The sequence below is a fragment of the Lissotriton helveticus genome, chromosome 1_1 (genome assembly GCF_964261635.1).
Source record: "Lissotriton helveticus chromosome 1_1, aLisHel1.1, whole genome shotgun sequence".
NCBI lineage: Eukaryota > Metazoa > Chordata > Amphibia > Caudata > Salamandridae > Lissotriton > Lissotriton helveticus.
The window spans coordinates 1,464,593,921-1,464,607,669 of NC_136057.1; the positions used below are offsets into that span (position 1 = coordinate 1,464,593,921).

Sequence of the window (13,749 nt, forward strand, 5' to 3'; positions counted from 1 at the left end):
AACTTTTTTCAAGATAATTTGTTTTTAGAAAAATAAAAATCAGTTCTTCCACTTCAACAAAAAAATGGTTCAGCTTTTTTTGGGACAAAATGAAAGCTGTTGTGCACTTATCAAAAGGAAGGAAAGTCATTCAGCTCTGGATTTCCCTTCATGGCTTTGTCAATCAGACCTCACCCTACTGCAACAAAATAGGCCAATTCATAGCTTAAAAATCACAGACTTTATTGGTAAGATTGTTAGAGGCACCACATTTTATCATACATAACCTGCGGTTAGGAAGGGGAATGGTTGACTGTGTTCCTATGACTTGCTTACATTGTCCTACTGTGGCATGATAGGTCAAAGTTTGTTTTTGGGCACCCTCTGTGGCAGTGCTTTGACAGATGTCTCTTATAACCCTCATTTTACGTTTTGCATTTGTTCATCCATTTTATCTTAGATCTGGAAATGCTGGCTTTTCTTGTGACACCACTACAGAATAGATTTAAAGGGTTGTCCATGAGTTTCGCAGGAGAATCGTTGCCTGGTCTGTTATGTTACAGATTTCTATATTGTCCAAGGCAGTTTCTGGTAACGAGGCATCCAAGTAGTAGATCTGATCTTTGTTAATGGAGATGTTTCGAGGGCAGCGATGGTTCTTTTGGGTTGAGTAAATTGAGACGAACGATGAACGGAAGGCTCATAAATCCACAATAAGGAACTGTAGTTCATCTTCAAAAAGGGCAATGCAGAGCATCAAGGCTGTCCCCAGCAGGAACCCAGCATTGCGCAAAAAGAAGGTCTTTGTCTGTCTCCTTCCAGCAGGATCCCGCTGCAACATGTCTGGGAGCTGAAAAGAGAGGGACATCAAAGTCTGTCCTTTACATACACACGATAAACAGCCTTTACTACATACTTGAGCTCTAGCAGTTTCACTTTAGTTAGTAAACGTGATCTAACATGTTAGATCAAACGTTGCATAGCAGTACAAAGATTTGCTGCAGTCTTCAAAAATGAGTGATACATTTACAGACCAAAACATATATTATATATTACAGTAGCATATATCCTCATGCAAGCTTCACTTGTGCCTGATAATCACATTTTAAAATCTTATTCTGTGTTCTCTCAAGTCTTTTATTTATGGGATCATTATTCTCCAACGTCATTGAAACCGGCAGCAATTGGGAGATGCACACTGGGCTTGGTGGAAAGAGCACATTATAGGGGTGTTTCAGAGCAGTTAACTTGCTTGGTATTGGTCCTTCGGAGAACAGTCATTTTGACATGGGAGTTGTGAACTTCTGTATCGAGACCAAATGATCTATCCTTTGCTTTTCAGTTATAACATGGCAGAAGACAGCTTAGGTTTGCTTTCCTTCTCTATCAGATTAGAAACAGGTGACTTAATTTCCTAATGCTTAGACCTTTAAGGCCATGCTTCTCCCAATCATGTGGCCTCTGCTGCTGTTCAGGCGACCCACAGGCAGGCCAGAGACTTGGAATCTGCAGTAGTATCTTTAAAAAGCAAAAGGGGGAGGGGGCAGTAGAGGAACTGCCAAAGAGAGACAAAAGGATGTATTCAGAATATTTCCTGATAAACTGTCACCATCTGGGGCTTATGCAATATAAACATGTAAATAAGAAAATAAGACTAAACATTTCATCCAAGAGAGCAGATGTTTCTTGAGCGGTCTCTGATCATGCGCAAGTTTTTTTTTTTTTTGCAAAGTTTTATATAGGGCGAACTCGCCCGAACCGAATCAGGTATCAGAGCGCTTTACATAACACCAGTTACGTTACATGAGGACGGACACACATTCATTTTAGACACGGGGAGATTAAGTGATTTGCCCAGAATCACAGGAGGTTTTGGCGTCGTTACCGAGACTCGAACCCAGATCCCCAGGTCCGAGGTCGAGCGCCCTAGCCGTTAGTTAGTTGATCCATCATCCTACTCAAAGGTGGCCTCTAATCTTTGGTAAATGGGTGCATCACCAGACCATATCAATATGCACTCATCTGTGAAGCAGGGCTGAGAATGTCAAGTCAGGAATTAGGGGATGGGGACCTTGCAGTGGCCAGCCCACTGAGGGGGGCCAATCTACCCTGACTCAGGAAATTTGCCCACAAGAGATCAGGGAAGGGCTTGCTCCTTGGGCCTCATGCCCTTTCAAGACACCTGTATCCCTCAGGTGAGGTATGGGTCCGAGACTAGATTGCAGCAACGGGTGGGTCTGTGGAAGCAGAGTGAAACCTGGGAAAACAGTGCAAGACTGGTCCAGCCGGTGCTCACAACATCCTACCAGGATTGATGAAGGAAGTTGGAATGTCTGCTGTTGGGTAGAAGCCTGTGCTCGCATCGAAGGGCTGCAATAAAGGCTTCTGCTCCACAGCTGCTTCTGCCCTTGTGGCTCAGACATAAATCCACCACAGTGGGAGTGGATCTGTGGAGGCCAGGGACCTGGTCAGCAAAAAAAGGGCATCGTGGTTCCTGTTATGGGGTTCCCAAGGTCTAGCTAACAGTGTGGAGCTAGCCTGAGCTGCCCCCATGAGCAGTGAGATCTATATTAGAACGAAGATGGTGGCACAACACAGTTGTGTATTTTAGGGGGCACTGCGTCGTGGCAGGACTCTGCAAATTTGAGAAAAGGGAGCCACCCTGACCTGTGGAGGTTATAATGGCTCTGCTCCAACTGATTGGTTGAGCTATCTGAAAGAAACAGTTAGTTATAGATTCCTTACCTTAGAATATTCCCCAGGCTTCCGACTGGATCAGCAAAGTTTTTCGTCAGCAGTACCCCTGCACGTCGGGCGGCTCCGCATCCGTCGTCAGTGTTGTGGTCGCCGGGATGACATCGTTGAAGTTACTTAGATGCCGCCTTCGTGCACTGACGTCAGTTCTTTTTTTTCCGCGCCAGCAAGTGCGGAATCGGAGAGCAGTACCCCCAGTCAATTTTTGAGTGACTTTTTGTCTACTTTTCGAGTCTTACATAGACTCCTGGTGCACGAGGGATGCCCAGTTTCAAGGCCTGCAGTTCCTGTTCTCGACTGATGTCGGTGACTGATCCGCACTGCGTGTGCCTCTACTGCCTGGAGCGCAACCACGACCCAAAGTCGTCCTCAGACTGCCAGACCATGGCCCGAAGTCTTTGCGGGAGAAAGACAGATCGCAGAGCTATCATCAATCTTCGTCGAAGTCTTCGCACTAGGGGTCAGGTAAGTCGAAGCACAAGAAGAAGCCGAAGAAGCATTGTCGCTATTCGACTTTCTGTCGGCCCACGTGACGAAGGATGCGGGAGATACCTCTCCTTCTGGGTCGACTCCTGGCTTTCCTCCCTTCCCGGGACCAACCCCTGTCCAGTTTTGTCAATTTTACGTAGAGATGCATGCCATCTTTGGGTAGTCCAACTCCGCTGGTGCGCCTTCGGGCCCCGCGGACTTGGCTGGGGGCCCTAGGCCTTCGACGCAGGTGGCTCCAGCCTCAGCTCCACAGGGCCCCCTTGGATCCAGGTCTGGATCCGGATCGGCAGCGGTCGACCTCGTAACACCTCCACCGGCGTGAATTCCACCGGCACCACATCCACAGCCGGCGCCAGCTGGACCTCCAGCCGACGTCTACCCTGGCTTCCACCCCGATGTGGATACGGAGCCCGACCTGCGCCGGATCCAGTGCTGGTGGGTACTTTAGTGCCTGCTTTCCACCCTGGCCATTTTCAGCCAGTATCGCAGCCAGAGGAGGGTGAGTAAGACTGGGAAGGGTCTGAGGACCCTCTCACTTCCCAGTTAGAATACGATCCAGACTGGAGAGTGGAACTGGGGGATGCCAGTGGTCTGGACACTTCACCAGACCTTGGCATGTTGTCTCCTCCTACTGTGGCTACGGAGGAGGGAGCGTCTTAGGCAGTAGGGTTGCGTAGGGCGGCCAAGGCCTTAAACCTCAAGCTACCTACTGTGGTAGTCAGGACTAACCTCCTGACAGAGGTGCTTCAGCTGGCAGCAAGCTCTTCGGAGCCCCTGCTGCTGTTTAATGCAGCCCTCACAGACATCCTTTTGGGCTCCTGGTCCAGGCCCACCACAGGGGCTCCTGTGGATGGGCTGGTTGCCGGTCGCCACCGCCCGGCCTCGAGCAGTGGCGTCAGCCCTGGGCCGGGGCTGCGGTCGGTGAACACTGCATGCCTCTGGGCCGTTATTCACATTCTGTATGGGATACGGAGGCGCAAGTGCATGTCCAGAACACCTTGATGGACATGCCTTTTGATGGCCGTCGCCTGTTCGGCGACAAAGCAGACAATGCCCTTGAGCGCTTCAAGGAATCTCGGGCTACGGCCAAGTCCTTGGGCCTCTCCACCACGTTTCCTGCACGGTCTGCTTTTCACCCCTTTCGTGGCCACGGAAGGGGTGCTCCAACACATTCTTTTCAGAGCCACAGGCCAGCGCAAGCTGTACAACCTCAGCGTGGCCGTGGGAACCACCAACTTGGTTCTGGGGGCCAGCGGGCAGGCCAGTCTGCCCCACCCCCCTCTGCAGCAGCCTCCTCCAAGCCCTCCTAGTTTGACCTTTCAGGGCCCATCAAACACGAGTGGGCGACAGGATTGGCCATCACCTCCCCCACTGGCACACCATCACGTCAGACAGGTGGGTTTTACAGATAGTCCGAAGTGGCTACTCGCTCCCCTTCTAGACTATCCCTCCAGCCCTGCCACCCCAGTACCATTGTATGTTGGGGGATCATCTGGTCCTTCTCCAACAGGAAGTTACCATCACCATAGAGCACGTTCCTGCCCCAGAAGTAGGTCGTGGTTGCTATTCCCACTACTTTCTGGTGCCCAAGAGGGACAAAGGCCTGCGTTCTATCTTGGATCTCAGGAACGTCAACCGCTTCCTCCGGAAGGAGAAGTTCAAAATGTTGACTCTGGCTTGTCTGCCCTCGACCCTGGAGACTGGATGGTAGCGTTGGACTTGCAGTACACTTATTTTCATATCCCCGTCCTGCCGGCCCACCGGCGTTACCTCTTGTTCACAGTAGGCCACGAGCATTTTCAGTTTATCGTGCTCCTCTTTGGCCTTACCAGCGCCCCATAGGTGTTCAAGAAAGTGATGGCGGTGGTCGCAGCTCATCTGCACAGATCAGGGGTTACAGTCTTTCCCTAGCTCACCTCAGGTAGTCTTCTCCCACCTCCAGACTATGGCCAACCTCCTGCATTCGCTGGGGTTCTCCAATCAGCATGTCCAAGTCGCACCTGACCCCCTCTTCATCGGAACGGTTCTGGACACAACGCAGTTTTGGGTTTATCCTCCTGAACAGCGAGTCTGGGATATTCGGGCTATGATTCAGATCTTTCAGCCTCTATCCCGGGTTTCGGTCAGGATGACTCTGAAGCTGCAGGGCCTCATGGCCTCCTGCTGATCGATCATGCCAGGTGGCATATGCGGGCTCTGCAGTGGGACCTGAAGTTCCAGTGTGCGCAGCATCAGGGGAATCTGTCCAATTGCGTCCAGATCTCAGAGGGTACTGCACGACAATTGCAGTGGTGGCTCACAAACCAGGAGTGGGTCAACAGAAGATCCCTCTCCCTTTCCCAACCAGAACACACAGTTGTGACAGACGCATCCCTTCTGGGATGGGGCGGCCACATGGGAGAGACAGAGATCAGAGGTCTCTGGTCTCCAGTGGAGTTTGAGCTTCACATCAACCTTCTGGAGCGCCAGGCCATCCGTCTTGCACTAAAAGCATTCCTTCCCTCTGTCCGGGGAAGAGTAGTGCTGATGTTCACGAACAACATCACGTATAACACCACCGCCATGTGGTACTGCAACAAATAAGGCGGGGTGGGGTTTTGGAACTTATGTCAAGAGGCCCTCCGTCTCTAGACATGGCTGGAACATCAGGGCATATCTCTGGTGGTTCAACACCTGGCAGGTTCACTGAACGCCAGGGCAGACTAACTCCGCCGCAGGTGCATGATGGATCATGAATGGCGTGGTGCATGATCTCTTTCAACAGTGGAGAAAGCTTTGGTTAGATCTACTCGCCACCGAAGAGAACATGCAATGTTGGCAATTGTGCGCGTTGGAATTTCCAAGGTGGCACTGGTTGGGTGACGCTTTTTATGGTGAGTGGAGTTGCGGTCTTCTATAGGCCTTCCCGCCTATACCACTTCTGCCCAGAGTGCTGGAGAAGATCATGTGCGACCGGGCCCAAGTAATTCTTGTGGCTCCGGACTGGGCACGAAGAGTCTGGTATCCCAAAATGCTCAACATGACCATCGATCCACCGATCGGACTGCCTCTTCGGGAGGATTTTCTGTCGCCGCAGCAGGGGACGGTCCTCCACCCGAATCTGTCCAGCCTCCACCTCCTTGCGTGGAGATTGAGCGGCGGCAGTTGACTTGCCTCCCAAAGTCTGTGATGTAATCTTGGCAGCCAGGTGTCCCTCCACTAAGACGGTATACATCTGCTGATGGAATACGTTTGTGGCATGGTGCACAGCAAAGGCTGTGGATCCCCTTTGTGCCCCTCTTTCTGAGGTTCTCTTGTTCCTCCTTTCTTTGGCCCAGCAGGGCTCTGCTCTGGACCCTCCTAAGGGCTACCTCTCGGGCATTTCAGCCTTTCTCTGGCTTCCTGATCAGCCTTCTCTTTTCAAGTCCCCTGTTGTAAATAGATTTCTTAAGGGCATTACTCACCTGTTTCCTTCGTAATGCCTCAGTGGGACTTATACTTGGTTCTAACCTATCTTATGTGCACTCCCTTCGAGCTGCTACATAACTGTCCTCTCAGACTCTTAACTCTCAAAACTGCTTTTCTGGTGGCCATCGCCTCTGCGCGCAAGGTGAGTGAGCTACAAGCTCTGTATTCCAAGCCTCCCTTTCTGGCTGTTCACCTGGACAAGGTCGTCCTCATAACTCGACCTTACTTTCTTCCAAAGGTGGTCACTTCTTTTCATATTGGCCAAACCACCACTTTGCCCACCTTCTTTCCGCCTCTGCATCCTTCAAAAGAGGAAGAGAGGCTCCACCGCCTGGATCCAAAACGGGCGCTCTCCTTCTGTTTGGATCGCACCAAGCAATTCCGGGTAGACGACTAGCTCTTTGTTGGTTACGTGGGCACCAAGAAAGGTCGTGCACAAACAAACCATCTCCAGGTGGGTTGTTCTGTGCATCAAAGCCTGTTACTCTGGCTAAGAAGGAGCCTCCAGTGGGGCTGCGTGCCCTTTCTACCAGTGCGTCAGCAGCTACTACTGCTTTGGGATGGAGAATCCCCCTAAATGACATCTGTCAGGCAGCTACGTGGGCATCACTGCACATGTTTACGAGACACTACTGCCTGGACAGCCAAGTCTGGAGAGACGACTTCTTCGGCCGTTCTGTTCTCCAGGATTTTCTGCTGTGATCTTGGTTCGTAGACCCACCTCTGGGGATGGTATTGCTGGGGTATCTAAGGTAAGGAATCTATAACTAACTGTTTCCTTTGGATGAACAAGTTACTTACCTTCTGTAATAATATATCTGTAAGAAACATAGGTTAGTTATCGATTCCTTACTGCCTCACCCATCCTCCCCGTTCTGCGAACTGATTTCAAGGGTTAAGAACATCCTTTCAGGGCCCTAGTTTTGTGCACCAGTGGTCAGTGTCTTGCATGGCTTTATGTTCTGGCGCGGAGAGTCATGTACAGAACTGATGTCAGCACAAGAGGGCGACGTCTAAGTAACTTCCACAGCCTAGATCGAAGATGTGGATCTCTGTGATCCTCTAGTGTCATGACCGCTGGAACACATTGAACAAGGTCAATGAGCCAGAAGGCCATATCTGAACAGTTGAAAGATGCACAAAAACCTGAACCACAATGCAAAAATCATTCAAGAAGGTGTCTGAGAAGGACTGGCTGCAATTAATAGATTGAATGCTTCTGATTTTTTCATGACTTGAACTCACTATTCACCTTTTACAACAATGCTGCGAGACAAGGGGTTAAAATCTTTCTTTTGCAAGAATAACAGCAAAACAATGGACTAGTGGTTCTCAAATGACCTCTTTCAGGTAAGAAATAATTCAAAGACTGATCCATCGGACCTCGTAACTCAATATGCAAGAATAAAAGAACTTATTAAATTTCTCACCACCAAAACCAGACACTGTCAAAATAAATGACTCATTCACCCACGGAAGTCCTTTTTTTTACATGGGTGAAAATAAATGCCTCAATTCAGTAAAAATCACAAGATCTTTAGGCTGCACAACTTCAATATTTTTGAGTCCTTCTCAAGCAAAATTTTGTTTACTAGAAAATCCATCACTGCGTCGAACAACACACCTCAGTGATAGACTATTATCATTACATGCCAAGACATGCAAATTGAACTCAGTTACTGATACAAATTTAACTTCCATCTTCCAAGGTATTAAACCTACCTTCTACCATGAGAACCTAATGCTTTCAGTTATCATCAAAAGTAGCTTCTCATTATTCTCCAACTTGTGGTGCAGACTAATCAGTTAAACCCTAACAGAAGGCATCTTCCCAAACTCTGAAAACTGAGCAAAACACTGCACTCATTAAACAAAAAAAGACAAGCTGCCCCTAGAAACCTAAATTGCTATGGACCTGTGACCATCCCATCCACGGGGGTAGACAAGGAAACCGAGAAATGTGTAGCCAACCAATTGAACACGCTTTTTGAAAACAATGACTTTGCCTCCTCTCAATCAGATGTTTGAAGTGTCTGTAGTAATGAAGCTGCAACCTTGAAAATCCAGGACAATATCCACTCTATGTGAGACAATGTATCCGCAATTATACTTTCCTTCTGGACTTATCTTCCGTTTTGACATAGTTGATTGGGTTCCAGGTGAATGACCAACTTCGTGGAGTATGTTGGTGTCAAGAAAGGGCAGGCAGTACAGAAACAGACCATTTCTCGATTGGTCTGTAGGATCTACTTCTATGGTTAACCCCACTTTTTGCTTGATGTGATGCTGTTTTTGACTAGTCTGACTGGGATACTGCTAATCAGGACCCCAGTCTATCTGCTTTTTCCCTAAATTGGTTTGTTCAGTACTTAGGTACACCCCAGATTGGATACTGGGATACCCTTATAAGTCCCTAGTATATGGTATCCATGTACCCAGGGCATAGGTACCCCAAAGGTCTCCGATGGGCTGAAGCATGTATTATGCCACCCATGTGAGACCATTCAAAATGGAATACAGGCCTGCCATTGCAGCCTGTGTAAGTTGTTGCTTACACCACGTACTAAAGATATAGGTTTCCCATAGCTAGGGTCACTGTACGTAAAACCTATAAATCACCCCTATAGCAGGCCTTTGCAATCCTGAAGGTAGGGTGCTTGGTTCTAAGTGAGAGGGTGCCCTGCATGAGCAGGACACCCCTGCAGCCTATGGAGTCCATTCTCCTGGGTTGTCAGTGAAGCAGCCATATACTATATAGAGGGGCACCGCATAAGTACGCGATGACCATCTCGAAAACGGCTCTAACTAGTCCTATCATGTTTGGTATCAAACATGGTGGAATCATACCCCCACACTGTAAATGGTGTGGGAGGTATGATACCAAGCACTGGAAGAGCCCTCCGTAAGGCTCTCCGTGTTCCCGGTACCAGTCTTCCAGACCTGGACAGCTCAAAATGGTTCCTGCTGACCAGAGACACATTTCTGCCCTCCTGCTGCTGAGCCAAGCTCGAGCAAGGGAAGGCAGAACAATAGGCATCCTGTCACAGGGAGGTGTGACCACCACCCAGACAGGATTTAGGGTATTGGGACTAGCTGGGTGCACTTGCCAGTGCCAGAAAGTGAATGGGGTGCACATTTGGTTCCCTGTGCATAGTCCAGTTCAAGATCAGAAAAATGGTTAGGGGTTCTGCCCACTTAACCCTCCCGTACCTGAGCAGGAGACATCCAAAGATGAAGAAGTAACAAAAAAAGGTACTGAAGGGATCAATCCTTTTTTAATTTTCAAGCAAGAAACACCTAATTATCTTGCGATTCAAAAAAAGAACATTGAAAACATATATCGGTTAATTTATATACACAAATATGAGCGGACATCTAGGGAGGCACAACAAACAACAGTCTATATACAAATTATCACATATACATCATATACAAATATACAAAACATGTACAAAGCAATCATTTATCTGTACCCTAAATTCAACATATATATACACCAATTTACATAGATGCCTCCTCTTAACTTGCAATGGAGTGCACAAAAAAATGGTAGTCCCAAAAGAGAAGCACCAAGGGGTTAGAACATCAACCCAATCTCTAATTATATAGGTGCATAACAGACAGAAATCAAATCTTTTTATAAGTAATAACAGGGGACTCCATTCAAAAAAGGTGTCGACGCAGTCGCGGTCGCGTTTCAGCCAGATGATGTAGGCTTCATCAGGACATGGGTACTCTAATTTCGGGGGCCCTGGCCGAGCCTAAAGCCGGTGGAACCGGCTAGTCCAAAGGACCACCCTCAAGGGTGGTGTGGGGGCCACTTTCTTTTCCCAGGTACTGCAACTAATATCTTTATGTCTCAAGTGTGTCCGCTCAGATAAGGGTGGACTCCAAAAAACACGTTGCTAGCAACACACGGTCTCACTAAATACAGCTGGTGACACGAACAAACAATGTTCACCACGGCGTCAGTCACTTCACCGTCTCGAAAACAGCTCTAACTAGTCCTATCATGTTTGGTATCAAACATGGTGGAATCATACCCCACACTGTAAATGGTGTGGGAGGTATGATACCAAGCACTGGAAGAGCCCTCCGTAAGGCTCTCCGTGTTCCCGGTACCAGTCTTCCAGACCTGGACAGCTCAAATGGTTCCTGCTGACCAGAGACACATTTCTGCCCTCCTGCTGCTGAGCCAAGCTCGAGCAAGGGAAGGCAGAACAATAGGCATCCTGTCACAGGGAGGTGTGACCACCTCCCAGACAGGATTTAGGGTATTGGGACTAGCTGGATGCACTTGCCAGTGCCAGAAAGTCTGAATGGGGTGCACATTTGGTTCCCTGTGCATAGTCCAGTTCAAACCTGTTCTGGGAGCCATTGGCTCCCGCTCTGGCGTGAAACTGGACAAAGGACCTGGGAGTAACCTCCCCCTGTCCAGAGCCTCTCCTGGGAGGGTCCCCTGAATCTTCCCAACCCTTTCTCTAGGGTACTTAAGGGCTTACCTGGGTGTAGGTCCCTAGATTTGTCGTGGGATAAGATTCAGATCAGACACCACTGCACTGCTACTGTCTGGGCACTCTGGACTTCGTTTGGGCCTGACTGGACTGTCTCCCTTCCAGTCTGCTGTATCGTCTGTGCATCATACAGAAACCTTCAAGGCCTGTGAAGCATCAAAGACACCTGGGGAAAATCTCCCTTGGAGTGAAGGAGTCACTCCCCTGCATTCGCAGGCACTGCAACTAAGTCGACCGGTCTGCAGATCCTGAGCTCCGCCGGACTTCGTGGGCTATGCAACACAGGTGGTGGTTTTCCACAGCTCCTGATGCCTGCCCTCTCACCAAGTTTGAGGCCAGTACCCTCGTGGGGGTTGCAATAACCGAACCCCTGTGCACCGCAACCAACTTGCAGTTGCAAAGGCTTGTTGACTTCTTTGCAAGAAAATCTTTGGTCTCCAAGTAGCACCAACCTCAAGCACCTCCGGTGACCAGAATCTTCAGCCACACCACATCGTATGCATTGTGGCCTGCATCATTTGGTGAGTTGCTAGAGGTCCTCTCGCGACTTCAGTGCCTCCAGCTTGTGTGTACACTTGAGGGTCACACTGGTTTCTTTTGGGCTTCCCTGATTGCTCAGGGCCTCCCCTGACTCCGCTCCTTTGGTGAGTCCCTTGGACCTTGCTGGTCCTGACATTGCTCTTTCTTTGATTCCTGCGTGGCTTGCCTTTGCCAAGGCTTGTTGGTAATCTCGCCACACACCGACCCATCAGCACTCGACATCCTTCGTGGGACAGCTCGTGCACAGCTCCTGGTACTCCTCAACATCGCCTGGTCCTCACAGCTGCAGAGTCAAGGGCCTCGTCATCCATCCTGCAACACTCAACATCGGATGTCATTTTTCTTCCAAGTCTCCTGGTCTCCCCTGAGTGACATAGACTCTGTCCCCTCTTCTTGCCGGTACCTCTCATCAATAATACATCCTCTGATTCCACCAGATACTTCTTCCTCCACAGCGGCACTTTCCTGAAGTCCTCCATTGGGTTTGACGGCGGTTTTCAACACCACTTCACACTTACGCACCCGGCTTCCCTGGTGTAGGTAACGTGGGTACTAGGGTGTCTACGGGTGGGGTGGCTCTCCAACCTTCTGACTTTCACAGGGTTTCTTCAGGGTCCACTGGGAAGGGTCCTTAATCTTTAAAAATCAAACCGCGCCTTGCACATAGACTTGTAAGGAGCACGCTGTCATGTTCCCACACTGCACACAATCCCCATAGGGTCCCTATCTACTTTACCTTGGGTGGTTCTGTGGGTCCCCAGCAATTCTACATCCTCTCGACTTCGTCCTGACTCGAGTCGTGGTTCTTATACCACTTTCTCAGTATACGATTTGGTCCCTCCTGGCCACTGTCTATGTAGTGCTATTTACTGTGGTTTTTTTGCTAAAGTATTGTGTTTATCTCCGTGTTGGAGGTTTTGAATGTACTAGAGAGTATTATATAATAAATACATATTTTTATAAATACTTGGTGTGGTTCTTTTCACTTAATCTATACTACAGCCTACTGCCGGGTGCTCTCCTCCCTCTCCACAGAATCTCTTACGCTGCAGCCGCCAACCTCACAGCTTCCACTGAGGTCCCGGGGAGCAGTTCTCTCGGCACCTCCAGCTGCTATTCATGCTCCGTGCAGCTCGCGGGCTGAGCGGCTGCGAGGCATGTAAGGAGAAGATTGGCTGCCGACTTTGACCCTCGAGCACTGCCTTAATAAATCATCAGCTGTTGCCTTAGTCATCTTATGCGCATATGACAGCCTCTCTAGCATCGTGCACTTGGATCCACCGAAATAAAAAAGAATAAATAAATATTTAAAATACGATAAACCTAGCCTCACTGGTCGCTGATTTAAAACACCAAACCTGACTCAAAATGGCAGCCCCTGGAGAGCGTCCATAGAAAGAGGACTGCTCCTCGAAACACTCAAGGTCCCCTAACTGGACCCCAACCAGGCTCGCCCTCAATCAGCTATAATAGAGAGAGGACTGCACAAATCCAGTCTACAGTAACAGAAAGAGGACTGCTCACTCTTACAACCCTGGGGCGGCCATCTTGAAGTGGCACTGACTGACGGCATTAACCTACAACAACCAAGACAAGCTGTTATCCCCCTTCAAGCACCACTATCCTAACGATTATGTCCACATTGACTGCCGCTCACTGATCCAGGTCTCCATGAGTTTGCCCATCCCAAGCCAACATGGTGGGCCATGGTCTAATTGCCTCTGGGACAATCGTTTACACCCTGGTCTACCCCCCAAACCTCTCAAAAACCGCCACAAAAGCCTTCAAACACCTCACCCTAAAAAACCATCCCGAGACACTGATCTCGGACCTACGTTACTGTGCGTACATAGGCACCATCACTAATGACCTCGTTTTCTACTCCAGAAGAATCCCCGCTTGGCGCAATACCTTGTCAATATTCCTTAATGTACGCTCATCCAGGAACATTCCATATGGCACTAAGCTCACAACAGTGCCATCAACAACCCTTCAAGCTGTCCTCACTATCACCCTCTACAAAAGC

General features: G+C 49.1%; 1 protein-coding gene across 13 annotated transcripts in view; it reads right to left on the reverse strand.

Moving 5' to 3' along the window:
• Positions 1 to 201: 201 nt before the first annotated feature.
• SLC39A5 (solute carrier family 39 member 5) overlaps positions 202 to 13,749 on the reverse strand; it is a 284,979-nt gene continuing 271,431 nt past the window's right edge. For all 13 annotated transcript variants that reach the window (XM_078686187.1, XM_078686198.1, XM_078686177.1 and 10 more), the window contains one exon: positions 202 to 829. In XM_078686187.1, coding sequence (XP_078542313.1) covers positions 680 to 829 — 150 coding nt within the window. In that variant the 3' untranslated portion in view covers positions 202 to 679. The remainder of the gene's footprint in view (positions 830 to 13,749) is intronic.